This window comes from Balearica regulorum, chromosome 9 (assembly GCF_011004875.1).
Source record: "Balearica regulorum gibbericeps isolate bBalReg1 chromosome 9, bBalReg1.pri, whole genome shotgun sequence".
In the NCBI taxonomy this organism is placed as follows: domain Eukaryota; kingdom Metazoa; phylum Chordata; class Aves; order Gruiformes; family Gruidae; genus Balearica; species Balearica regulorum.
Genome location: NC_046192.1, coordinates 9,084,709 through 9,110,611, shown reverse-complemented (window position 1 = coordinate 9,110,611; position 25,903 = coordinate 9,084,709). Strand labels below are relative to the sequence as shown.

Here is a 25,903-nt window from a genome sequence, read left to right as displayed (position 1 = left end):
GCAAAGCTGGCCAGCATCCCGTCCAGCAGCACCCAGGGCACCCGCCGTGCTGATATCCTCTGCTCCTCAGCACCCTCTTCCCAAAGGCAATGGGCTCTCAGCATCCACAGTGAGAAGGATGTGAACAAAACCTACCAGGCTATCCCTGGAGGATGTATTTCCTTTCTATCGTCACCCTCTTCCCTTGGGACAGTGCAGCCAGACATATGCAAAGCAAGCTCTACGAAACAAAGGAAACCTTTTTTCTTTTTTTTTTTTTTTTAATTACAAAAATCAGGTTAACTGACATCTGCCACGAAAACTCAGTTGCTGTGCGAGACGGCTCGCTGTTCTGCTTCTCACGCTTCCACTAGCAAAGGAGGGGTCTTAAAATAACATCCTTCCCATGCTGGTGTTAGCCATATGCCAGAACAGCAACACGATCATCCGCCGCCACATTTGTCACCAGCCACACTGCGTCCCTCCCTCTCCCACCAGCCATTTAAAAAATGGCTTCACATTAAAAGACAGACATCAGGATTCAGAATTCACAAATCAGGACCAGGAAAAAGCCAAAAAGTCACATTCCTTCACTGCCCTCTCTACAGCAAGCACATGCTTCAAGGAGTGCTAGGTTTACAGCCAGCACCAGCGCCTGGAAAAGGGACCGCTGGTGCCTTTGCATCCTTCATCCCTCATCACATGAATCACATTGCCGCCTTATTAGCGGCAGCGCCTGCGGCACGGCTGGCTGCTCCCACTTCACCCGGCTACACGGGGCAGAGGGCAGGCAGCAGACACCCTGCCCCGACTGTTCACAGCCGACAAAGGCTCAGGGAACAACTGTCTTAAAGAAACCACTGCGTGGGTTTTGTGGTTAATGCCACCAGTTTCCAAATGGATGCAGGCACATCTATTGGAAGTTAATTAAATTCCAGGGTTGAAAGCAAAATGACTCTCTCTGACAGAACATAAAACATTGAGGCTACCATTTGTGATACCATCTGAGAGGCAAGGTAGGACGAGCCAGTTTATCAGCAGTCCTCTATAATAATGACTTCCACTTGGAAGAGTATTATTAGCACTAGTACGTAAGAGTATTACAGAAAGGGAAATGAGTCATCTTTGAAATGAAGGCTATGCTAGGACTTCTGATGGTGAAAATCAGGCTGAATGCTGGAGGTGGTACGGGTAAGCAAAAATACCAGGCAGCCTCACAACACCTTCCTTCCTGACCCTTCTATTTTTAAAAAACCGATTGTATAGACACATACAGTAATGAGAGGTGAGACGACCTCCATGAAATATGAAGAGGAGCCCAGAATACGTTCACACTAAGCCCCGATCACGTTCAGACTAAGCCCTGATCTCTGAAGCAGCAGACCTTTGCCTTTAGCTTATCTGGGTGCTGTGCACGTGGTTTTACACACGAGGTCCTGGATTATTTGGCGAAGCGGCAGTTGTGGCTGCAGTAAAACACCCCCCGCCAGCAGAACTGGCAGGCTTCCCCGAGAAGGCGAAAGATGACAAGCGCACCACTGATAAAAGCCACCCAGATCAAACACCCAAAGGTGTTGCTCTGGTTCGCCCGCCTCCCCACGTCCTGCGCGCAAGCGGCTGGGGGAGCAGAGGACTGCCCGGGCACTGCGCGGGCTCTGGGGCTCACAGCACGGCAAAGCGAGCAGCCCAGAGCTCCTGCCAGACCTGCCCGTGGTGGGCAGAGGGGTCCCCTCCCCGGGGAGACGGCCCTGCGGCACGGAGCGGGGCAGGCAGAGCACCAGCTGGGAGCCGCACGTCCCTCCCCAGCCCAGAGCATCAGCCAGTCCCGCTGGGGACCGTCACACAGCTGGCGACTGAGGGCAGTGCCCCTGCGAGCGTACCAGGCACAGACCCCCAGAGCTCAGCCACAAACAGGAAAAAAATACAGGTAGGAAGCCACCGCAGATGCGGTCGCTAGGTGACAAGTGTTGTGCAGAAACACACTTACAGCATCATATTTAATTGCAGGATATATCTGAATTGCACTCTACCACAGCTCTCATCTTCCGAGGATGGTAGGTATCTGCCTTGGTTAAGTGGCATATTCGCTCTTAGACCACATTTCATTATTTCCTGACCTTATTTCTCTGTAATTTGGGATTTACTCGCTAATAGTCCCGGGAAAGAAAGCAAGCAGCCTGAATGTTTTGGCCTCTTAACAGCTTTTTTTAACCTAGCATGAGAAAAATCTCTGTAATAAACACTGCGAACCATAAGCACGGGAAAGGAGACAGGAGACGGAGAGACAAACATGGGGGAACAGGCTAAGCCTCACCTACGCTTGGCTTGAATTACCTATTTGCGCGACGCCAAAAATCTCTGATGGCCCTGGAAAGAAATTTAGCATGGGCAAAAATTATCCCAAGTGCGGGCCAGCAGGTAGCCTGGGATTGCTCAGGTCGCAAAGCCAAGATCACAGCACTGGGTGATTTTGCTGGGATTTCCAGCTTACCCTAGGTAAGCCGAACAGCACGCTCACGATGGCTTCAGACAAACAGCAGCTCCCTGGCTGTGGGCTGCACAGCTCCCGCGTCCCCTGCCGCTGCTCTGCCTCGCTGAGACCCAAATCGGATGCTTCATTTTCTGGCTGAGCCCGTGAGCTGCATCCGCAGGCAGAGGAGCGCCCGGGGCGAGGCGAGGCAGGCTTTTCCTCCCAAGGGCTCCTGCCCTGCGCTGCAAGGGAATACGCGACCCGTGTCTTGCTGCGCTCCGCAGTGAAGCACTAAGCAGTCTAGGCTACAGATCCACGCTGGAAATCTAGGGTACGGCTATAACCTGACCGCTCAGAGCTGAACCAGCCCCTACCGTTTCTGCATTGCCAGGTGCTACCACATCTGCCCGGCACGCTGCGGTTGTGCTGGGAGCGCGATGCGGCACAGGCTGCGCCGAAGCTGCCATCCTTCCCGGGGGTCCCGTGTTTATAACCCCGCAGGCTGAACACATGGGCCTAGGCAGCAACCCTGGCACACAAGGGCGCTTTTCTAACCCCCAGCCCACACCACCATTATTCAGTTTGGGATTTTCTGAATTTCCAGTGTTATGCAGATGACTCTGAAGCCTTCAGAACTAAATCCTTACAACAAAGGAAGGAGGATTTCAAAATTACTTGGGTAAAGACGTCCTACTTGTTGTACACACTCGTTCCGCTCTCAAAGAGTTTTTCTGTACTGATGTAAGCAACTTAAAACCAAGACTCTCCTCAAACCCCAGTGCCTACCAGTACTGCTGGGGCAGCCTGGGCTGCGTGAGGGGAACAGCAGTCCCCTGCAGCCACGGCATCAGGCGAAGGAAAGGCAAAGCTTTATTGCTGCTACGGGTCAACAGCATTACCTTTACTACATGAGCGCAATTAGCGGTTGCTATAGCAGCACAATAGCCTTTTTCTCAGAGTTTCCTCTGACTTTGCTCAGAGTCATATATATGGTCCGTCTCCAGAAACACATCCTCACCTGGGACTTTGCGCTGGGGTAAACAAGATAGATTTATCTTTGTGTTTTAACAGATCTTGCTTTAGCGAACAATCACAAATCAAACTCAAAGCACTGGCATCCACATAGGTCCAGGTGTTGACGCATTTGTCCCCACCTCTGGGTGAGGGGCTGTTCCCCTCCCTGTGGCTCCTTGACATCTGCATAACTCTGGTATTGCTTCGTTAATTTAAGGAGGGGGTTTGCTCACCTGCGGGTGCTCCCTGGCATTTTCAATGGTTTCCCGCTCACTACTCTTGCAATGGCTGTGGGCGGCACTTCTGCGGCAGGAAGCAAGAGAGCTGCACGTAGGTCTACCACCGCAGCGCAAGCACGAAGGCACGCAGACAAACACGGCCGCGCCAGCTCCGCGAGCAGAGGCACAGGCCCGGTGCCTCAGGGCGCGATTTCCCTTTTGGAACACTCACACGGCAGCAGACCCCGAACCTGGCAGGTTTTAGGGAACAGGCCCAGGTGCAGGCGTGCTGCACGTGGCACAGCCTCCTCGTGCGCCGGGCATCTCTCCTCTGCCACGACCTCTGCACGGGGACGGACACACCTGGCCGTCCCACAGGCCTGCGAAGGGCAGGAGGAGCAATTCTTTTTGCAGTCCGTAATAGTTCAACTAACAAAGGTGAACCAGAACGTGTTTATTTTCAAGTTCTGATTTTGCAGCTCTCCCATCTGCACCACTGATCTATCAAAAGGACAAGATGAAATTCTAGAGAAGATGTGGGGTCAAATAACATCGGTGACTTCTTCCCCAAGACTCGCGCTGTGGCAGCCTGACTTTGAATCTCCTGTTTTGGCTCCCAAACAGAAACTCTATCATCTGGGTCTAGAAGCTCTGCCCTGCAATAGTACTTCTTGTCTTCCCAGACAGAAAATTTACAGTTTGAAAATGATCTTGCTTTTGTTTTTGTCATAACCGCTGTGTGCTGATAGGAATGACAGAGCACATCGGCAACACTGGAAAGAGGGTAAAAACGTAAGGATGCACTATTAATAAACTGGCATTTGCAGGAGATTAGTCAAGCAGAAGCAAAGACTGTATCCTGAAAATGCCAGCTATTTTTTGTGGTTGTCAAGGCAGGCGTGACTTTGATTCACCATACAGAAATTAAACCAAGCATCCAGCCTGCACTGTTCACAGCTTCTATTCTCAGCATCCCCCAACTAAGGCTTAATTGAGTAGATAAACACTGCAACAGCTAATAGCTGCGGCTGTGCCCCTCGAGCATCACTTGGTTCACAGTGAAAGAGGAGCAGAGCGAGGAAGAGCGTGTTCTTCTGGAGATGCTCCTCCTACCCCCCAACCCACGCCAAGAACTAAGGTTTGGCTTCAGGGAAATAACCATGAAAGCCACCGACCAGCACTGCTGGCCTTTCGCCCTGGTGGCAGCCCCGGAGGAGGAAGCCCTGCAGAAGCCCAGGCACCCCCAGCCTGGGGGACCCTACGCCACCGTCCAATTGCATCCCGCTCCCCATCACCACCCCGAGCCACCCGGCTGCTCCCCATGTGCAGAGAGGCCAACGGCGACTGCGAGGCTGGGCACCTCCTTGAGGCACACGTGCCTCACGTGAGAGGGTGGCTGGCTAGGGGAGCTCAAGGATCTGCCATCTCCAAAGCGGCTGCTGTCTTCCAGAAAATACACCAATCTTGTCTTAGCTGCACAGGAACTTTACAACACGTTTGCCAAGGATTTGGTCAGGTGCAACAGGACGTTCGAGGTTGTACTGAGCCGCTGGGATGCTCCATCGCTTACTCGAGCTGTCCTGGCCACGATGTGAGCAGCACTTCCAGGAGGCAGGGCTCCAGCCCACCACACGCAGCGCGGCGCTCAGCGGCGAGCGGCAGCGCAGGGTGCCTGTTTCGGTAAGGGGCAGCAGCGGACAGGAGGAGGGAAGAGACAGCACAGACAGCTGCTTTAAAAACATATAGATATATATATATAGCAGGGAGCACTTCGGCTCTCTCAAGTCAGACTTCAGAAAAACAAAACCAGAATAAGATGATCAAGAGAGCCTCGTGCCTCCAGAAGCGTAACCTACCAACACCCTAGGATGTGCACTCTGTCTTTAAAATAAGTCTTCGGCCAAAACTATAAGATAGCTGACTATCTTGTGATGGGTTTAAATAAGATAAATTTGGGGCCACAGTGTCCTGGTACCACCACATTGATCTGGTTTGTCATCTATCACCTAAAACCGGGAAGCTGTAACCCTTATAATTCTAGTGAAATACAAAAGGCTTCCGATTAAAATTTCACCTTAAATTATTCTGACTGAGATTTAGCAGTCTGGAGCTGGCATCAGATACACAGTGTTTACCTCAATGCAGGGTCTCAGTTACGAAATTTCTTCTTCAAGGATAGAGTACAGCTACCAGCATGTACAAAATTCTCTTTCAATAAACACTTTATCATCTTGCACACAGCATTTTCTTTTATGGACCCTTTATTTTGTATTCTGACATTCTGTAGCTACTTAAATGCCTGAATACGTGTTCTTATACAGTGTAATATATGGCACTTTGAAGAGTTTGACTTTCCAGTGAGTACCTTTATGGGCTGTTCCAAGCTTGTTTTGGTGAAATGTTGCAAAAGCGCAAAAAATAACAAACATATAAGAACCAATAAACCCAGAGGTTGCTGCAAAGTGCATTTCAAAGCAGCATCCAGGGACTCGATTGCTGCACAGTAACATCAGCGGCGTCATGATTCCTGCTGGTTATTAAGCTCCTGGTTACTCCGAGCGCCCGAGTTCAGAGCTCGTCGCTCCCAAGCAACTAACTGCCCGCAGCCTTTGGAAAACTGTTCCTCTGAAAAGCAAGGCGGGAAACTACACTGCCATGGATTCAGCCCCAGAACCTGATCTTGCTGCAGCCGCCTGCGCCCAGGGCTGCTCCAGGAGCCCGGCGGGTGCCCGCTGGCACCCCCCGCCACCCAAACACCGCCTCCTTCCCAGGTGCCGCCTTCGCCCGAGTCCGCAGCTGCTCGCGCTTCCACACCGGCGGCTTCCACACCTGCCCTGAGAAAGTCCATGCTGGCCAGCTCTTATATTTTATAAACTAAAGTTCTATAGGCTCAAAAGAGGTGTGTATGCATTTTACATCCACACGCCCTTAAAAAACAAGAAAAAAAAATTCCAAGCATGCTAAATAGCAAGCAGAAACCGTAACTGGGTTTTTTTCCAGGTCTCTACCTTACCACTGAAATTCCACACCAAAATAAAGCTTCCAACCCTGAAGGGGTGCAGAGATTAAAAAAACAAACTGAACTTTCACCTCTTGAGCCAAGATGTGCAGTAAATTTCAAGTAGGAGCTGGTTCCTGTGAAGTTATTTTTCATCTCCGTACTTCCTGGTTGAAGTAGCAAGAGTCACAGGCATCAAAGCCTCGGCTCTGCAGATTCAAGAGCGTTTACTTCAAAGAGCTGAAGAAGGGAAGCGAAGACACCGGGGCACCTTCGGCACTGACCCAGCATCTTGCTCGGAGGTTTCAGGCAGTTATTTCCCTCATCTAACCATAAAGGGAAAGATAAATCCTACACGTATGCCGTGAATCCTCGGAGGAAAGGCACCGTGGAAGCACAATGTGCTGTTTTAAGCTCCCAAAGCACCTGGATGTGACCGCAGCCAGCGTTTCCCAGAGCCATCCAGCTAATGAAAACCAGGAGCAGCTGGTTTTGGAGACCCAGGACTGGAAAAGACATCCCAGGGCACCGAGTCCTCTCCTCTGCTGCAATGAACTCTTCATAATTTTTCTTACTGCCCTTCTAGAGCTATTTTCACAGCCTTTGGTTTCACCCTAGCTTATTTGTGACTGTCTTATGCATGTTTCTTCTTGTGACGGTACTTTTATTTGAAGAATCACCTGCCTTCCTTCCTTCCCCTGGTGTTTACAGTCAGCCCCATTCTCTCTCCAACTTCATTTTGTTAGGGACTTATCTAAGCTTTCAGTCTCTGCTCAGAAAATAGCCCATTCCCTAATCATCCCTGGCCCTGCTCCAGTTCAAATTTATCTTTCTCAAACGTGGGTGACTGGCTCTGCATGAACTGTTACAGATAAGATGGCGGCAAGGCCTCATAAACAGCATTAACACCGCTTCAGTTTTCAAGGGGAGAAGTTCCCCTGATTCACCCTGGGACCCCGACACTGTCATCTCCAGTTTGCAGCAGAAACTCACAGGGTTAAGCCCACAATGGCACAGGACGTGCAGCGCCACGCTCAGCACCACTCCAGTTCCCCCACCGCCCCAGGGTGAGCCCACCCTGTCGAAGCCCCCTCGTCGTGCCGTGCCGTGCCACCGACCGGGTTTTACCCAACGTCCCCGTACGCTCTGCAGCAGGCTCACGAAAAGGTCATTGCTGCTCCGCTGTGTCTCTCCCTGCTGAAGAGCTTCACTAATCATCTCGCCTCACCCCAAACAGCGTTCCAAGGGAACCACTTCCACCTTCTCCTTAGGGCTCCCCGTTCGAGACCAACTCCTTTCCCCAGCTGGGAAAGAGCCTTCTGCAGACCGTGCCTGGGTGCCACACTTTGCCCCTCACTGCCAGCTGTCGCAAGAGACTCTCGGGCTACCTGGATTTTCACTTTTACCTAACACGGTTATTCTGAGCCCCACACCACCACCCAAGCAGAAAGAGGAACATTTCTTTAAAACTCTGAATTGCAGGTAGCCTGCAGATCTGCACTCCTGCTCACCAGCACGCGACCGGAGGCGCATCCTTCCAGTGCCATGCCAAAAACCTTCCGGCAATTTAAAAGCACAGCTTTGTCACGTGGACCACCTCGGCACCTCCCGTGCAGCTGAGCCGATTGTGCCGTTGCGTACACGACCAAGGCGCCCAAGACAGACCGGCGCCACGTACAGCACCGTGGATGCCGAGTCCTGTTCACAGCCTGCTCGCCAGCAAATAAGGCACCCAGCTGAGCTTGCCGTAAGATTAATGCATAGCCTGCACAGACGTTTTTAGCCACTTCATGATTACATATAATTAAAATGTTTTTAAAACTACAGATTGTCACAAGCCTGTGTATTTAAAACTGCTCTTCCTTTTCCCCTTTTCAGTATAAAATGCAAGTCCAAAACTCCTCAGTAACTGGAAAAGTAATATTAATAATCATAATATCGCACGCTCGAATACTCTAATTAAACCAGCCTAGATCTGGCCAGTACTCAGATGGAGCCCTTGCAAGGTAAAGGCAAGGCAAGTCTGCAGAAAGGCATGCAAGGAGCTCTGAAGAGTTATCCTTTGAGCAATATGCAAACCCAGAAGGCAGCGACTGCCAATTATCATCTTCTGTGGCACGTCTCCAGAAGCCGTAGGTGTACTCCTGGCCAAAACCCAACTCTAATTATACAGTGTCCACCTACTTTGAAATTTCATCTGCAAGTTATTTTTCATGTTCTCTTTGTAAAATGTATTGACTAGGGTTACTGGCACAGAACAGCTGATGCCTTCTGTCCAAGGCCAGGTGCATTTGAAGTGTATGACCCAGTTAAAACTGATTTTATTATTTGTCATCATATTATTTGGACAAAAGACAGAATATTACTAACCAGAATTTACTAAGTCAAGTTGAAGCTTCACTGTAAAGAAACAAAGCTAGATATCACATCCAAGTTTTTACCAAGCTTCAATTTCTTAATCAGTGTAGATTGACAGCTAAACCTCCAGGGTCTGTCATCTGCCAGAGACGCTTCCTGCCTCCTTTCCTTGTTCTAAAATGGTCTTATTTGGGCAGCAAAGACATGATCAATACCAAGATGAGCAACGGCAGCGACAAAACAACGGCCGTTCCCAGATTAAAGTGCCTGGTTATCTACTGGTTTTCAGTGCCAGAATGGAAATACATTATTGTGGGTACCCCAAACCACATTTGCAAATGTTAATTTGAGGATGCTCTCGTAGTCACAAAAACCAATGCTTTTAAATCTTAGCCTTCAATAGAGAATCTGATTTCACACACCCCCCAAGTGACTGCAGAAGCACCCCATTTATTCCTCTGCAGCCTGCAGAGGTTTAAACCTGTTAGGTTTACACTGATTTCAACCAAGCCAGAACTACATGAAGAGGTTATGCAGAAGAAATTGGGGTAAGAGAAAGATTTCCTAAAGTAATGAAAAACTATCCTTAAAATACCATGACACATTGGGAAGAAAGTGTTTTCCCAACTGCTCTGTGGAAACCCTACCAAAAGCAGCTCAATCAGTTATTGGGCTGAAAAAATAAGTCAGTCCAAGATGTAACAGAGATGAGCAGACACCCTGCGTCAGCTAATGCGCCTCTCTCAGCGTCGCAACGCTTCTGCTTCCCAAGCAGGCAAGTTACACACATAAATAATGGTGGGGGTTTTGTTTGAAGGGTTATTATTTAAACAAAACAAAAGAATATTTAAAAATAAGTCATAGGAATACTTACAGACCAAATAATTATCATCCTTCTAGACACAGAGTGATCTATGTTCCAGTAGGTAAACGGAAGAAAAGTGATATAGAAAATCTCTTCACCCAAAGCAGCTGAAAACTTGAACAAGTAGTAGTAGAAGTAGTTCTTCACAATATACTTCTGTGTGCAACCCTGGAAATGAGAGAATTTTAAAAAGTTTTAGTGAATGAGCACATTATATCAAACATTTAAGAAATTTTACCAGCCCTGAAACCAAATAATTTGTTGGAACAAGTGTCAAGAAATTAAGTTCAATTTTTATACTAAAATGAAGACTATAGTGATAGCTCAACTGCATTTCCTGCAGATCAAAAATCTATTCAAACTAATTAAGTGACAGTGACAAAGATTTTCAAGAGATTGGATCTGTCCGTCCTCCAGGGAAACTGAGCACCGATGCATTAATTTTGAAGTTTCTACATCTGTAGATAAAGAAAGCCACCACTGCTTTCACTGGGAATGTGTTTTGAAATCTAAAAAGTAAACTGCAATTACTGAACCATTTCATTAAAATTTGCCTCATTATAGCAGGCCAAGTTTACCCTGCTAGTCCCTGAAATTTGCCGTCGGGTGCCGCTGGCAGCGGCATCCCCTGCACCGCCCTCGACACGGGGCTCTTCCGACCCCACGGCAGGATGCAGCGGCGGGATGCAGCGGCCGGGAGCTACAGCCCTTAGCCGTGAGTTGGCTCCGCAACAGCAGCTGCGTGAGCCGAGCGGGGAAACAAGGCTCCGAGCGGGCAGAGAGAAGAGCCGCCACTGCCGCCACCAAATTTTCACTCCAATATCTTTAAGTAACAACCCCCAGGTTGTTTCTTTAAACATTTCCAGCAGACATATTGCAAACAGTACCAGGCGACGCTGTTTAGGACTTTATTTCTTCATTTTATTAAGCTACAGATTTCACTTCTCTCTGGATTTGGCAGCTAGATTATTCCATTAGACACACCCCACCTCACAGACTCGAGTTCTCTCCTCTAAGAGGCTGCGCCCAGCCCGCCGGAGCCGGGACGCCACACAGCAGCGTCTGGGATTCGGGCCACGGCTTTGGTCACTCGTGGGGAGGTCTGCTGCTGCCGCTTGGGATTGGTACACCACTAAGAAGCCTCCCACCCTGTTAGCAGGAGCAGCGTTTGGATGAATCACCTTTTCTATAAACATCTGTATGCTTCAGGGAAAAAAGGAGATACATATGTGAAGAGGATTTTTTGATTTGGGGGCAGGAGCAAGGGAGCCAATCTAGTCTCTCTCCATGCCCCCTAAAAGAAATAAAATAGGGAAGTTGGCTGGGTAAATATGAGAAGAAAGAACTTCCTAAAGATGAGATCTGAGAAGGGATCATGAAGGTTTAAGCACAGACACAGTATTAAGATACAGCTTCAACATAAGCTCCTAAAACTCTCCTAAGGGGAAAGCTATTATGCTTGGACTTGACTGTGCATCTGATCTACCAGAGAGAAACTCTCATCCTACATCCTGGTGAGAAAATGTAAAAATTGCCTAAGGAGTCTAGACATGCAATTGTGACTCATTGTAAAAGCAATTAGAAGTTCCAGTCCCTTAATCTGCTTTCAATATGGAATGAGGCAACCTCCATGACGACAACAAAAGCAAGATGGAAAGAAGTTACATCCATTCACCTATCACAGAAAAAAACCACAACTTATTTAAATTGATTTTTGCATCAATAAACAGAAAAGATGAGTCAACATTTTTGAAAGGCTTGGCTGGCAAGAGTGTCCCCCCATGTATTAGTGACAGAGGTCACAGATGAGTTACCGCATCCCTCTAAGATAATTCAGCAGCATGCTATGGCTGAATGACGGAGCAATCAGTCTCAGTGTCTCGAGTCTCATACACCAATTAGAAACACCCCCAGCGCAATTAGTAACTCTGATGCTTCTGTCTGAGATCCTGGAACTGTATTTGGCCATACTTACATTGCCCCAGAGAAAACCCTCTTCTGGCATCGCTAATTCTTCAATTAAGCATCAATCTCCAATGTATTAGGAATTATGTGCTCATGTGCTTTAGATCAAAGATGATCAGACATATCCCTGAGGTAACTCTTTTATACTTGGAACCTCGTGGGATGAGGGATAAAACTTTCTAATTCCAGTGATCTATTTTGAAGGGGAAAAAAAATAATTTTTCAGGCTCTAAAAGAAATCTGGAGTTAAAAACTATTTCCAGGCAGAAGGCAGGGACAAGTCCTTCCATGTGAATTTTAAAACCTTTCTTTCTTTTTTCTTTTCCTTTTCTATCAGAAATCTGCCCCCCCCCCCCCCCCCCAAGTTGTTTGGTTCATTTTTTAAATACCTTTTTTTTTTTTCTTTTTTTAAGCACTACACCAGCAGTTGTGAACAGCCCAACATGTGAGGCAGGGGACAGAGATCGCCTCGGGCAAGGTACCACAGAATTGCTCCACTTGATTTCAGGTAGCGTACAGTAATAAAAAAGTGATGTTTTCAATCATTGTGACCCTAAAGCATTGTAAGTACTCCACGCACCTTCGTACCCGGGCCCATGAGAGGTCTGCATTCTGCTGGAGCAGTGCCGGTGCTGGAGCCCAGCAGTTAGCTCACCTTTACCGTTTATATCCCTTATTTCTGCAAAGACTCGTGTGCTTCGTGAAGTGCCTTCCCTTTTTACTCTCATTCTAACCCCAGTGCAGTAAAAAGCCATTACAGTTATTTGTGTGAACATTTAGCATCTTCTCACACTCTCAGAAGTTTATTCAATCTCTACTTTTAAATAACTCTGATCTTTAGACTTGTTGATACTTAATGCGCTGAAGTGACCCGATGCCTTCCACAACCTCTGAAGCACTTTCAGTGAGTCAGCCCCTCCATCCATCTCCGTTACTATTCGGCCTGGATCAGAGAGGTTTTAATGGGCAGCTATTAAGGCTGTAGAGAAAGTCAGAAGTTTAAGAACATTTCAGAAGCAAGGTGTAATAAGCCACAACATTCGCAGGCACAGAAGATAGGTGATTTCACACAAATGACCCTTCTCATCAGCTATAAAATATCTACTTTGAAAAAACATAACTGCTGAAATTACGGGAGACTCACACGTTCATAAATTAAATACTCACCTGAAGTATTGGCACAGAAAATGGCTATTGTAGGTCATTCTAATTTCACAATCTCCACACACCGGTCATGGGTAGGTCACGCACGCACGGGGGTCTGAGTGCCGCCCCCACGCTGCCGCAGCACCCACCCAACCTCCTCTGGAGCATCCCCAGAGCCTCCCTGTGGAGCAGTAAGGACAGGGCCAGCAGAGCAGATCAAGCCACTGCCACGGTGACAACTGGGAGACACTAACACAACGACAGACTACAGCAGGAATCCATAATTTTAGACAGTATGTACATAAAGAATATTTAGCCTTTACTTTATAGCTGCGATAAAGGAATAGCAGTTGAACTACTAATGTAATGGATTTAAAATGTATTTTAAGACAGAGGCACACCCCACATGAGCGGAAAAAAAAAAGCTGTATACCACTCTGCTTCCAATTCCTGTAGGATCTCTCTCGTCAGAGTGCTAAACAGGCACCAGCTTTCCCTGCCCTGTCTCTAGAGACAAGCTTTGCAGCATCAGACGTCTGAGGCTCAGAGCCTGACCCAGAGATACCATTAACCAACATTTTGTTCTCAGCTCTCAATTACTTTGGATCCTTCAGGAGACGTGCGCGTTTAATTAAAGTTCTTAAAGTCATTACATCGCTTCCCTTCCAACAGAACTGCCTTGCAGAGGTTCAGAATTTCTCTCCCAAAGCCCCCAGTTCACGCGTTGCAATACTTCTCACTTAAGAGATTTTTCTTTTCATGCTGCAAAAAGGCACAAAATTTATAGAAGCCACAAGAGATCAGGCACAACAAAAAAAAATCAAAAAATTCCCATATAGATGCTGCTGTATACAGTGACAATATAAATCAGACAATTCAGTCCCACAGTGCAGTACTGTGGGGAATATCACCAGTGGGGAAAACACTCTTCAGTTTTGCAGTATTCTGTACAAGTAGACAGGTTTATATCATTTCTATGTTTGTTAACTGTACCTGATTAATGAAGCAACCTATGAAGCCACAACCAAAAATTAGGTATCAGTGATCAGATTTTGGAAAATAAGAGAAAGCAAAACCAATGATATCAAAGACTTCATCTCTCCCATTCACCGGCATAGATAAATATCACAGAATTTCAGTTTTCTGAAGATCCAACAAGCAGCTGAGAGCAGCCAGTAACATTTCCAGCACCTATGCGTTCACCTCCCCTGGGAGCATCAGCGCTGGAAACTCATCGCTCCAAGATGAAAGAACAGGGTGGCCAGGAAAAGGGGACCGTGCCCCGGCCACGAGCCCCTCGCAGGCAGGCACAGGACCAGCAGTAAGGTGATGGAGGAGGCAGCAAAGGAGGGATACAGACACATGGAAGAAATCACAGAGATGTCAGCAAGACAGCGAGGGGAGGGCAGTAGCACAGAGAGCCCACAAAATGCATACAAGGAGCCCCAAGGCATGAAAATCTTACCCAACCAAACTCATGTGCAGCTTCCCGCCCTGTTCAAGCACTTTTAATCAGGTAATTATTTATATTTTTTCTCCCCTCCAGAACGTGTCGCAGCCAGTTAACAAGAGCTGTCCAGGTTTATGTCGTGTCCTTGTTGTTGGAGAGACATCTAGAGCTATCTGAAACCTGAGAAACGTGGGGATGGAGACAAACAGAAATCATGAGAAAACCCTTCTTCACCACTGTACAGTTCTGGCCAGCTCTGCTATTAGCAGAAAGGGCTTGTTGACTAGTACACAAATAGGCAACATCCAGCTCACAGCTGTTGTGCATTTATAGTGGCACGCACTAATGGCATAATGATTAGGGACACGGCCGTGAATCATCATTTGATGCAGAAGCAAGACAATCACTGTACGAGAAGTTACGATGTGTGAGCTTCAAGCCAAACCATCACGGCACTTTCAATGGTCTCAAAGAACAAGCAGGGAGTCCAAAGTCAGGCAGACTTCTGGTAGCATTTCAGTAGTTTCTTAATTCACTCAGAGCACCAAAAACGGCCATTCTGTGTAAAGCTCTCGGCAAGGTACTATAGCAGAGCGGTGCTGCACAGCCAGCAGCAGCGGGGATGGCTGGAAGCAGTTGGGCTGAGAGGGGCCACGCTTTGCGGGACCAAAGGCTGACACCAGTCAGGTGGGAAACAGGAAAGATGCGCCCAGGAGTCCCACTGGTGCCGCCACACCGGGCACCGTGCTCACCCAATCGATGTCGCACACACTCGTCACATCCGACATCAGTGCATCTTCACCCACAGTTTCCCCTCCGGGCTGCAAAGGACGGTCAGCTGAAACACACACACACCCGCACGATCAACACGCACCCAGCACGCTGCAGCTAGGATGGGTCCAGGACACAGTTAGGACACTTCAGTTTACCCCTGAAGATTCCATTTTTTCAATCTTCAGATTATTTTGCCTTCCACTCTGATTAACACTCAAGAGGCAGACTTAATTATAGGTTGTATTTCTGTATATTGCTCTTGAAGTAACATAATTAGCCCTCCTTCCTTCTGTTGAAAGAACACAAGTGGATGTAACAGAATCTGCCAAGTCATTTACAGTGGAATAAAATAAGACTAGAGTTGACAGAGTACTTTAGGCAATTAATAGGAAGAATCAATGAAGAAAAAAATTGATTATGTTGTCTTCCTAAAAAAAATTTCAAAAGAAAAAAAAAGAAAAAAGAAAAAAGAAAAAAGAAAAAAGAAAAAAGAAAAAAGAAAAAAGAAAAAAGAAAAAAGAAAAAAGAAAAAAGAAAAAAGAAAAAAGAAAAAAGAAAAAAGAAAAAAGAAAAAAGCCCTAGTCTCTTTCAGAGACAGGGGAATGGCTGCTAACACGACTGAGATTGGTTGTGAAGGACCATGCCTGCAGTCAGCTGGAAGGACAGCCTCGTGTTTCCTAAAAGACAGCCTAACCAAAGTCTAGTCCAGCTTGTCCACCAAGGACGGATGGTTTACACTCCCATCCCTCTGACAGAAGTTTGTTTAACCTGTCCTTACCGACACTGATGGTGGAGGCTCCACTGCTTGCTCCAGGCGATCTCCGAGTGCTTTGCTCTCCTGCCACCTAGCCTGAAACTTTCTTACTGAAATTTAAACCTATGACTATTTTCTTATCTACTGCAGACAAGGAACAAATTGTTTCCTTCCTCTGAAGGCTGACATGGGAGAAGCTTGTTACAAGCATTCAAAAAGGACATAACTGTCCTCTCTTCCACTGCTTAATCACCTGGTATTTCTTACAGAAGATATTTAGCATTTTCTAGACGCAGCACTTAACATGCCTGTCCTGAATTACGGTACTCAAAGATCAGGAATGACACAGTAATGCCAAAGGAATAGTCTTGCACAATTTCATTCATTTTGCAGGCTGTTTTCAGAATAGCATGCCACCTTTGAACCACGCTCAGCCTGTGATCTCTAACCATTTTTTTCCTCCATGATAATGCTACCAAGCTTATCGTTTCCCATTCTGTAGTTGAGTATTTATTACACCTGGTTGTTCAATAGGTATCTGCACCTAGTGGACAGAAGTCAATTTTCAACCATACCTTCAAATGTGACATGACTATTCAATTTCTGTTCTTGTCCTCCAGCCTACCTGCAGCTTCTCCTAAATTCATCCCACAGGCAGCATGCCTCTCAATACCTTTCCTTCCAGCTAGTTACTTCCATGTGACTAAGAAAACTATTCTAAGAGCCTCTGTACTCCTCACTTCCATCAAAACGTGCTCTTCATGGCACTCAAACTCACTTCAACTTCATATATTCCTTTCTTAGCAGATGCCTGGAGAGTTGACATTCATGATTCCTACCAGCTCGTACGCTTTGAGGCTTGTGCTAGTTGCTAATAAAAAAAGCAAGATCATCTGATCTTCTCCACACAATGGTCTCATGGTATCAGAATAATGTTTCAGCCCTTTTCTTCCAATATCATTCAAAGAAACCCAAAGAGGTCTACTTCCACCACGGTCTTCAGACTTCTGAGCAAACGCCTGTATAGACATCCCTCACACAAAGGGCAACGCCTTTGTTTCCTTGCATGCTCTTTATGGAAAGTTGTCCCACTTGTGGCCATTCTAGTTGCCTGCATAACTCCTCAGACATCCCGTTCTTACACTTTTGTTTTTAATCACTGATGAGTGTCAACAGCAGTTTCCTGCCAAGAAAGCCACTCAACACCAGCATAAACAGGGCTGCGTGCATCCATCTCTTGACGAGCACTGCGAAGGCAGCTCACCTCCTTCGTCCTCTCGGCAAGCCACTAGCCCTGCTTTGCCAGCCAGAGGTTAGGCAGGTTGGACACGGCTGTTTCAGGTGCTCCAACAAAAGTGGTGGGTGAGCCTCCCATGCACTTCGGCATCCTCCTACGTTCCAGGAAGAACTGGCCGATTTGTGCAATAAGGAAATAAACAGGGCAAGAGAGAGGCAGGAGAGGGAAGGGCAGAAGGAAAAGGCTTCCTTCCTGCTTTACAGTGGGAGAACAGGTTTGTTTAATTGCATTTCAATTCGCAATAATTAGATTGCAATTTTGAGAGGTGCACCATGGAGCCTATGCCTGAAAGCGTCTGAAGAAGTTATTTTAAGGGTTTGGTAGCTGTGGACAGGGAGGGGGAAGCATGAGTTAAGAACCAGAGAAAGTAAATTAGAGACGGCTCAGAAGGAGCTTCAAAACAGAGATTAAAAAATTCCTCTGAAACTCAACTGTATTTCATATCTCCAGAGGATGAGTGCTACTGAAAGTTTTTGAATAGAAGAAGAATGCGTAACAACAGTTTTCAAACTGCACAGCATTAGACGGCCACCCTGCCCACAGGCCAGCTCCCTGCGAGCACCACCACCTCTTATTTTGGCTGATGGGAGCTCCTCAAAAGAGGCCTAACATAACCCAACAGAATCATGCGGGAATGGTCAAATGACCATGGAGAACCAGGACTTCACTGTCATGTTTCTTTTCAGAGCAAAAATCTCATTCTCATCTTAAGACTTGGTTTTAGAAATTGCCCATAGCCTGGAAATTTGACACCATGGATTTGTCACGTATTTCTGCCCAGCAGCATCGCGAATCCAGCCAGCCTGCTTCTGCACAAAGGTCGGTGCCACAGTAGAGGTCTATTTTGAGAGGCACAGAGCAACAAGGCTTCTGGAAGATAAATGGGCAGAGTAACATTTCAGACAACTAAATTACTATTTTTTTAATCTGTCATAATCGGGCACCAGGACAGGGAGAAGTGACTGTTTCCCCACCAGATAGTTCCAAGATTCAAGTCAAAGAGCAGTTTTCTAAGGCAGTGCCAAATGAGGCTTCGGGTTAAGTATCATCCCAAATATGCAAGCCCCAGGTAGACGCACTCCTGGAAGGCAGAGACCACTGTAAATGGGAAGGGCCATGGTGTTCAAATTGCAGCTGTGACTGTAGGGAGGCATGTTGGAAGACACCTCAGCAGCCAGCCAGCCCCTGGGATGAGAGCCATAGATAAGATGTCAATTCACTTGCTGCCTCATTATTAGTCGCAATTAATGCAGGCCATACCAATGCCAGCTCTGTTCCTGATGGGGAAACGCACAAGGAGACCAACATGTAATCCAATGTCACCAACAAGCGCTGCTTCAGGGTTCTCTTCTGCTACATCTAGGTCAGGATCTCTTATGCCACTGAACAAGTGACTGTGGCTGAAGCCCCCTTGGCACCCCAGCAGCCTCCACACACCAGCGCTGCTCGGCACGGCGCTGCTGGCACCATTTGGCAGGTGCTTGCAAGGTCGAATACTTCAATCTGTGCCAGTTCACTAGTCACCCTGGTACCTCACAGGTAGGAGCGACAGTGGCAACGCAGCCGCCCTGCCATCCATACGTCCTTCTCCTCCCTAGACCGCTCTTATGCCTATATTCTATCCTCTGCTTTGTGCCATACATCCTGGTCCGTGGGCCTTATATCTGTCAGGGAACAGGTTCCTTGCTGAGCCCTTTCCCATGCAAACACTCGGTCTTTGCTCTCTTGTGGCACGACTGAAGTGTCTGACACCGTCTTCTGCTGTAAAATACAGCACCTCAACGCCCTCCCTTTGCATAGAGAAATGTCAATAGGGAACACTAAAGGCAATACACCTAATTAAACTGGTTAGCATAAGTAAACAGTTATAACTACATCGAGTGGAGCTAGCCACAAAGGGGATGACAACAACCTGGTCTGCTGTTACAGAGCGACCACGCAGCTTCGTACGTACCAGAACCGGCAGGCTCGGGGAACTCTGATTGCAACAGCCAGTTCCCTTCAAAAGGAATGATTAAACATACTTTTTTATGTCTGCTAATAAATATTCACAAATGTAGTAATACAATAAAATAGTATTTTTGTATTTTAGTAATACCAAAAAATAGTAATACAATAAAATTAGCAGTGTAACCCTATATTAAAGCATTCACGTACATCTAAATCTATATCACTAGCAGTTTACCTTGGAAAAATAAGTTACAGGTGCTAACTATAATGGACTGATATGAAGCCCTATAAAGCAGGAACTTGAATAGCCATTTTAAATAAAAACCTCATGGTTTAGTCAACACTACCTGTACATTCTAGACCTTGGATTTATTTTCCATAGCAGTCAATAGTCACCTTCCATTGCCCGGATGACCCATAAATATTCCCTGCAGAGCATATATATGATGTAAAGTAAAAGAACTGCCTGTCCAAAGGAATCTTCCAGGGAGAACAAATTTTCTCTGGCTCCTCGCCCATTAAACCTACCCCTGTTCTCCAGAGACCCAAAGGAGAATAATGACGGCAGATGAGCTTTTATTCTTCTGGTTGATATCTGAACTAATGGCATAAGACATTCAGCAGAATTATAAAACAGTAAGTGGCTCACCTCCAAGTACTGGAATTAATCCTAAGATCCTGACAGGTCCTCATTACGAGGTCCAGCAGCCTCCAAAAAGATGACTCAGGCTGTGAGCCAGGAAGCGCTGACTCACGAAGCACCTAATCATCGGCGTAATGACGTGGCGCGGCCCCTCGCATGCCCCCTGCACTGCTACCCACCTCGCCAGCAGCAGCTCCCTTGGCAGCAGGCGCCGCACAGCCACGCAGGATGCCCGTTACAATCAGCAAGTGAAGTTTCACAAACATTGGTTAGCATCAGGTGTTTCTGCAGCAAGATCTAGAAGATGACCAGATGCTGGTAACAAACGACACGTGCCTGGCTTTGCTGCCTGTTCTCCAAGTGAGGACTCTGGTTTTCTCGCTGAGAAGCGGCAAACCCAGCACTAACAGATCTACCTGGGGCTGCCATGCACTACTTGAATCTTGGATGCGACTGTACTATCCTCCAAAGGACCATCACCCATAGGGCTGGCCTAAACCATTCGATGAAACCGTCTCGTTCACGCAGACTAACAATGTCCCTTACCAGCTGCTTTCCATGGGAACCTTAAAACAAAAATCGGACACAGGCAAGCTCCCTCGGCAGCCACAGTGGGTAGGGGAGATCTGAACATGAAGTACCAGAGCAGCAGGAGCCATGCCGAGGAACGTGAGCCTCGTGCTCAGCCCATCGAAACAAGAAACTGGATCTCATGTTTCCCCAGCTGCAGCTCCAAACTGAGGAACTTCCAAAAGTTCAGCTATATTCTCCAGCAGGACAAAGTGCTAGCACTCGAGGCAGAAATGCCTTGCTGCCAGCTCTCCTAATGGTGCTCATGGGCTTTTCTCACAAGGGTATGTCTCACCTGCTGAACCTACCTCAGCTACTGTCAACTTACTGCTGCATGGAAAGGGAAACAATGTGAAACCGAGTAAGCCCGTAACATGACTTTAAAAGGAAAAGCAAGACCAAGGCTGATGCAAAAATCTACCGCAAGGGATCACCACAGAAGACAGACCTTCACTCAACCTCTAGAGCAAGCCTACTTCAAATTACCAGACATCCGATCACAGCAAAAGCAGTGCTGTCATCTATGTCTTGCCAGTAATTGACTCCATTTTTGGGGACTGCAATACATCCGAGATGGATGTGCAGTTTTTACCTTCCTTTTCCATTTCTGTTACCATCACCTTGCTGTTATGCTGGTTATTACCCTCCTCTCCTAAGGCACGAGCAAGAACTATACAATTACTAAACGTGACTGGACAGTTTGTAAACATTACACCAGTCCGGAGCAGTTCTGACAGTTAAGGTATAACTACAGAGTAAATACGAACTGTATTCTTTCAAAGTCAGGAAGATAGATCTCAAGTGATGATAAAGCATCTGGGAAAAGGAAGAGTGGAGAAAAACAAACAAATCTCTACAGACAACTTTGAGTACGATTTTTTTTTCTTTGTTCCCTTTAGTTCAGACTATCAATTTCAGAAGCAAAAATCTATCAGGAGGTGACGGATAAGCAAAGCTCTACTTTTTAAATATAGGTAACATTTATTTGGACACTCACTAAAACACTGGACAAGTCTTGAGAAAGTTAGTCAGTATTTTTAAGTGTGCAACTCGAGGACTTCATACAGAGCATCAGGAAAAGATATATTCCAAGCAGTTTCAGAAATAAATTCCCTGTGAAAAAAACTACTATTAGAAAGGAGTACAGAAAAACAAAGAAGTATTAGCTAGAGACAGGACAATTACCAGAAGTTACTGTCTTGTCTTCCATAATAATAAAGCCCAACAGTTCCCTCACTAAAAGCCCAGGGGTTCAATAATAAGTCCAAGCCAGGGCATAAATCTGGCTAGCGTGTTGGACTAGCGCCATTTTCTATCATCCTCAGATATCTGAGTTTTCACTTGAGGTATTAAAAAGTGTTTCTAACTGATCTGGTAACCAAGGGAACATCAAGAACAGAGGGCAGGCAAGTGATTCAAATATTTAAGAAACACACGCAGCCCTTCCTGTCACATCTAAGCATTTCATTCCTTGTCTTGTCATCTCAGGGCAGCTCCTGTGGGGCAGACGGGACTAAATGACAAAGATGCAGAAATACAGCCACTCATTGCGCTGCTGACCACTGTAATGAGGCCTTGCTGCATTTTGTTTAAAAAAAACCAAACCAAACCAACATACATATAACCTGCAGGTTATACATGGAAGCCAACACTGATGCACCACGAGCAGCACTGCTAGCAACAAATATATGCAGGTGATTAAAGACCTTCTTCTCCCAGATGAAGATGTGTCCTGTCTCCTTACCCTCCTGAGGGATCACCCCTCTCTCCATGCAGTATGGCATCCATCCCTACCAGGTGTGTCCATCCCCTCCCAAACCACCACCAACCACTGGCCCTCCGCTCCCTTTCCCCAGACTCCCCAGCTGGGCCACACAACCCAGCTCACGTCAGACACAGGAGCCTGAGAGCTGGCACAGAAGAAAGAGGGAATGTCCTGCGGAGATGGAGCTGGGGCAGCCCCAGCATCTGGCCAACCGTTCATGTCTTCTTCACTCAAGTATGCAATTATATACTCTGTTTTCGGAGGTATAACCTACTGGTTGTCCAAGAACTTATGTAGGAGAACCTGTAAACCTTTGAGACTACAGCACTGTGGTATTAAAGACAAAGTAATATGAAAGTTACTACCTCATAGAAATCTTCTATCTTGATAAATACGGACTTTGAAACTCCCAAGCTCCAGGAAGGGATGCTCAGGCTGAGCAAGGAGCCATCCAAGGTCACCAAGAGTGAGATGCAGAGGCAGTGCTTAAGTACCTTTCTGCAAACACCTGCAGCTAAGAGCAAGAAAATACCACTGTCCATAGAGAGTTTATGGCCGAGGACTTTGCTATGTGTTGCTAAACCCACTTTGTTACAGGTATGCATCAGGGTAACGCCAGTTCATTTAGCAACAGTGCAGTGAGTACCGATTTTAGCATAAGGAAGACCCAAAACCACTTTCTGCTTCTCCTGGCAGGTTGCCGAAAACTCTCTTTGTATAAACAGATTTTCACAGAGGTAGAGAGAGTCTGTTCTTATAATTCTAGCACTTCTTTGAAATGTTGTTCAAGCCATTACTCTCATCTCCATTTTTGGGGGGGTTTGAACCCAACTTTCACATTTTATAAGCGAGTGCCCTAATAATGTGGACACAAACCCTTCTGCTTTTATCTCCAGGTCTCATGGACTCTTACCCAGGGCATATTCAACCATCACATAAAGGTAGTCATGTCTTATTTTGTGCAACTCAAAACAATTTCTCCAGGTGAAGTGAACGGCTCCATTCATGAGCATTAACTTGGATGGGATTTTACTGTCAACACTATTACATTAACTACGTCATTGTTCAAAAGCAAGTAGTGAAAACAAATCTTTTTGTTAATTATCTGCATCATTTTCTTAAAATAGAGTTTACCGTTGTTTTTCAGAAGTGAACAGACTGAAGGACTGAAAGATTTTCAGTGTGGAAATCTAGTAAGTCTAGTGGAAATCTAGTAAAAAGCCCTCCCCTCTCTGCAAAGGCAGTAGCATTAAAAACACAGCAGAGGCAGTTTTCTCCAGGAGATTTTCAGTTTTCCTTATCTTCTAATGGAGAAGGAGTCCAGCAGCAGCTGATGAAGAATTTTAGATGCTTGAAGCAGAAATCCAAGCACTAGATGTAGACCAGGGAAGGGTAAAACAGTACGAGAGGGGAGGACTGATAGAGTTACGGTGTTCACAGCTGGCCTGTGTTTGTCTTGCAGGTAGAGTTTGGAAGACCATTATCACGCCTCCTTTCCAAAAGGCCCCACAAAGTGATCTGCTAATGAATTCGAGTCATTACAGCAAGAGAAAAAGCAGGTCATCCAACCTGTACACATGGGTTGCATCATGCCCTTCCCTGTTCCCTTCAGATACACAAGCGAATTACAGACCGTGCCATGAAACGCCGTGACCTGCTTGGCCAGAGGCAGCACGGAGAGGGCAGCTTATCTCCATCAGAACCCCAGCTGCAACAAACAGCCACGAACCAGCGCAGGCCTGGGCAGCGGCGGTGGCACAGCCACGGGCAGAGCCTGTGCCGAGCCCCGGCCCACGGGAGACCAGCGGGCGGGCGTGGGTCAGCGCAGCACCACCACGGCGGGTGCAGCCCGGCTGGAGAGCGACCCGCAGCAGGCAGGGAGAAGAGCGTTGCCTTCCCAGCGCTGCCCACGGCAGAACGCGCCTCCCGGGCTGAGGGAGCGCTGCTGCACAGCTCCTCCAGACACCGCTGCAGGCAGACCCCCACGCACACCGATTATCTCATTTGGGGGGGCGCCAGCGGTCGGGGGTCAAGCGGGGACCCCCTGAAACGCTTCCCCGGCGGGGCCGGGATGATGCCGGGCTGCGGCCCCGTGCAGAGCTCCCCGGCACCGGCGCCCCCGCGCAGCCCGGCCCCTCCATCCCTCCCCCCGGCCCCCCGTCCGGGCCGGCGGCGGGTTGGGGGGGGGGGGGGGGGTTGGGGACACCCCCCGGGGAGCCCCGGCGCGCACGGCCGCGGGGGAGGGGGGCGGCTCTGCTGAGTCACGGCCGGGCCCGGCCGCCCACCGCGGCACTCACCTGCGGGCCGCGGCCGCTCCGCACCCCGTTGGGCGGACCGCGGCCGGCGGCTGCCAGGCGGCGCGGCGCCCCCGCACCGTTGCAGGCGCCGCGGTCCCGGGCCCCCTCCGCGGGGTCGCCGCCGCCCTCCTCGCCGGCGGGGAAAAGCCCGCAGCAGCGCTGGAAGCGCGCCACGGGCTGGGAGCTGCGCAGGGTGCCCAGCAGGCGGGCCATGCTGCCGGCAGCCTCCGCGCTCCGCGCAGCCCCGACCCACGCAGCGCCCCGGCGGCTGCGGGACCGCGGACAGGTGCGTCCAGCCCCGCCCCGCCCCGCCCGCACAGGTGCGTCCAGCCCCGCCCCGCCAGGTGCGTCCAGCCCCGCCCCGCCCCGCCCCGCCCGCACAGGTGCGGTGCCCCCTCCCGAGAGCGCCCCCTGCCGGCCGGGCCGTGCGCCCCCCTGCCCCGCTCCGGTGCTCCCGGCGCGCGGCCCCGCGATCCCCACCCCCAGGCTGCAAGTTCCTGTGTTTGGTCCCGTTTCCTGCCGTGGCTGCCCCGGTACGGGGGGAACACCATCTCCCCGGAGGTGAGCACTGCCCGCTGCTTAACCTCGAGATAAACCGCCCGAATCTCACCTGGAGCTTCGGGATTTCCCTGGAAAACGCTTAAACGCGGGTGCCGTGACACGGGAGGAGAGGAGGGCTGCGGGGGGAGCCTCTCCCCTTCCCTGCCCAAACTCTCACGCCACCCTCCTCGGCACGGGGGGGCTACGTGGGCTCGTGTCCCACCAGTTCCCCTCGTAGGTGTAAAACATCCTCTGGGCTGGCCCCGGTTTCATTTTGTCCCATCTTGGAGCCAGCATTTTTTTTTCTCCTGAGTAATTACGTGTATATATTGTATACATACCCACGTACACATCCACATAGGAGCATCCATCCTGAACCATTTTCTCCTTTAAACACAGCTACGGAGTTTCCCATAGAAAGGGAGAAGTTACCACTTGGAAGACACGCCACGAGCCCTGGGGCTGCCAGACCTGCTGTGGATGATACCGGCTGATTTCTGCTCTCGAAACATTAAGGACCTCAGTTCTGGTGGTGCATTTGGGGTTTTTAGAACAGCCCATTTCTACCCCCGGAAATGTATTTTGTACAAAGATTGCAAAATCATCATTCACTCAATGTAGGCTCATTGCAAATTTGTGGGGTTTTTTTCCCCTCTCAAATCCCCCAAATTATCCAGGATTGCCTCAAGGCTTTTTTTCCTAGAAAACCTTGAAACCCAAAGCCGTGCTCCTTTGCTTTTTAGACAGCCGGGTTGTCCCTGCGCCATTGCCGGTGCTGGCTGTGGGGGATGCTCGCCCAGTGCCCGCGCTCCCGAGGCGCAGGGTCATCTCCCCACCCAGCCGTGGGCAG

At 48.4% G+C, this 25,903-nt stretch overlaps 1 protein-coding gene across 2 annotated transcripts in view; it reads right to left on the bottom strand.

Moving 5' to 3' along the window:
• SGPP2 (sphingosine-1-phosphate phosphatase 2) overlaps nucleotides 1-24,781 on the bottom strand; it is a 34,587-nt gene extending 9,806 nt beyond the window's left edge. The window contains exons 1-2 of one of the 2 annotated variants that reach the window (XM_075760992.1): nucleotides 24,514-24,781; nucleotides 9,912-10,070 (exon numbers count right to left, since the gene is read on the bottom strand). In XM_075760992.1, the coding sequence (XP_075617107.1) occupies nucleotides 9,912-10,070; nucleotides 24,514-24,726 (372 nt within the window). In that variant the 5' untranslated portion in view covers nucleotides 24,727-24,781. Of the gene's footprint in view, nucleotides 1-6,771; nucleotides 6,895-9,911; nucleotides 10,071-24,513 lie in introns of those variants that run through there. The other variant, XM_075760993.1, reaches the window with a different exon arrangement.
• Between the last annotated feature and the right edge of the window lie 1,122 nt (nucleotides 24,782-25,903).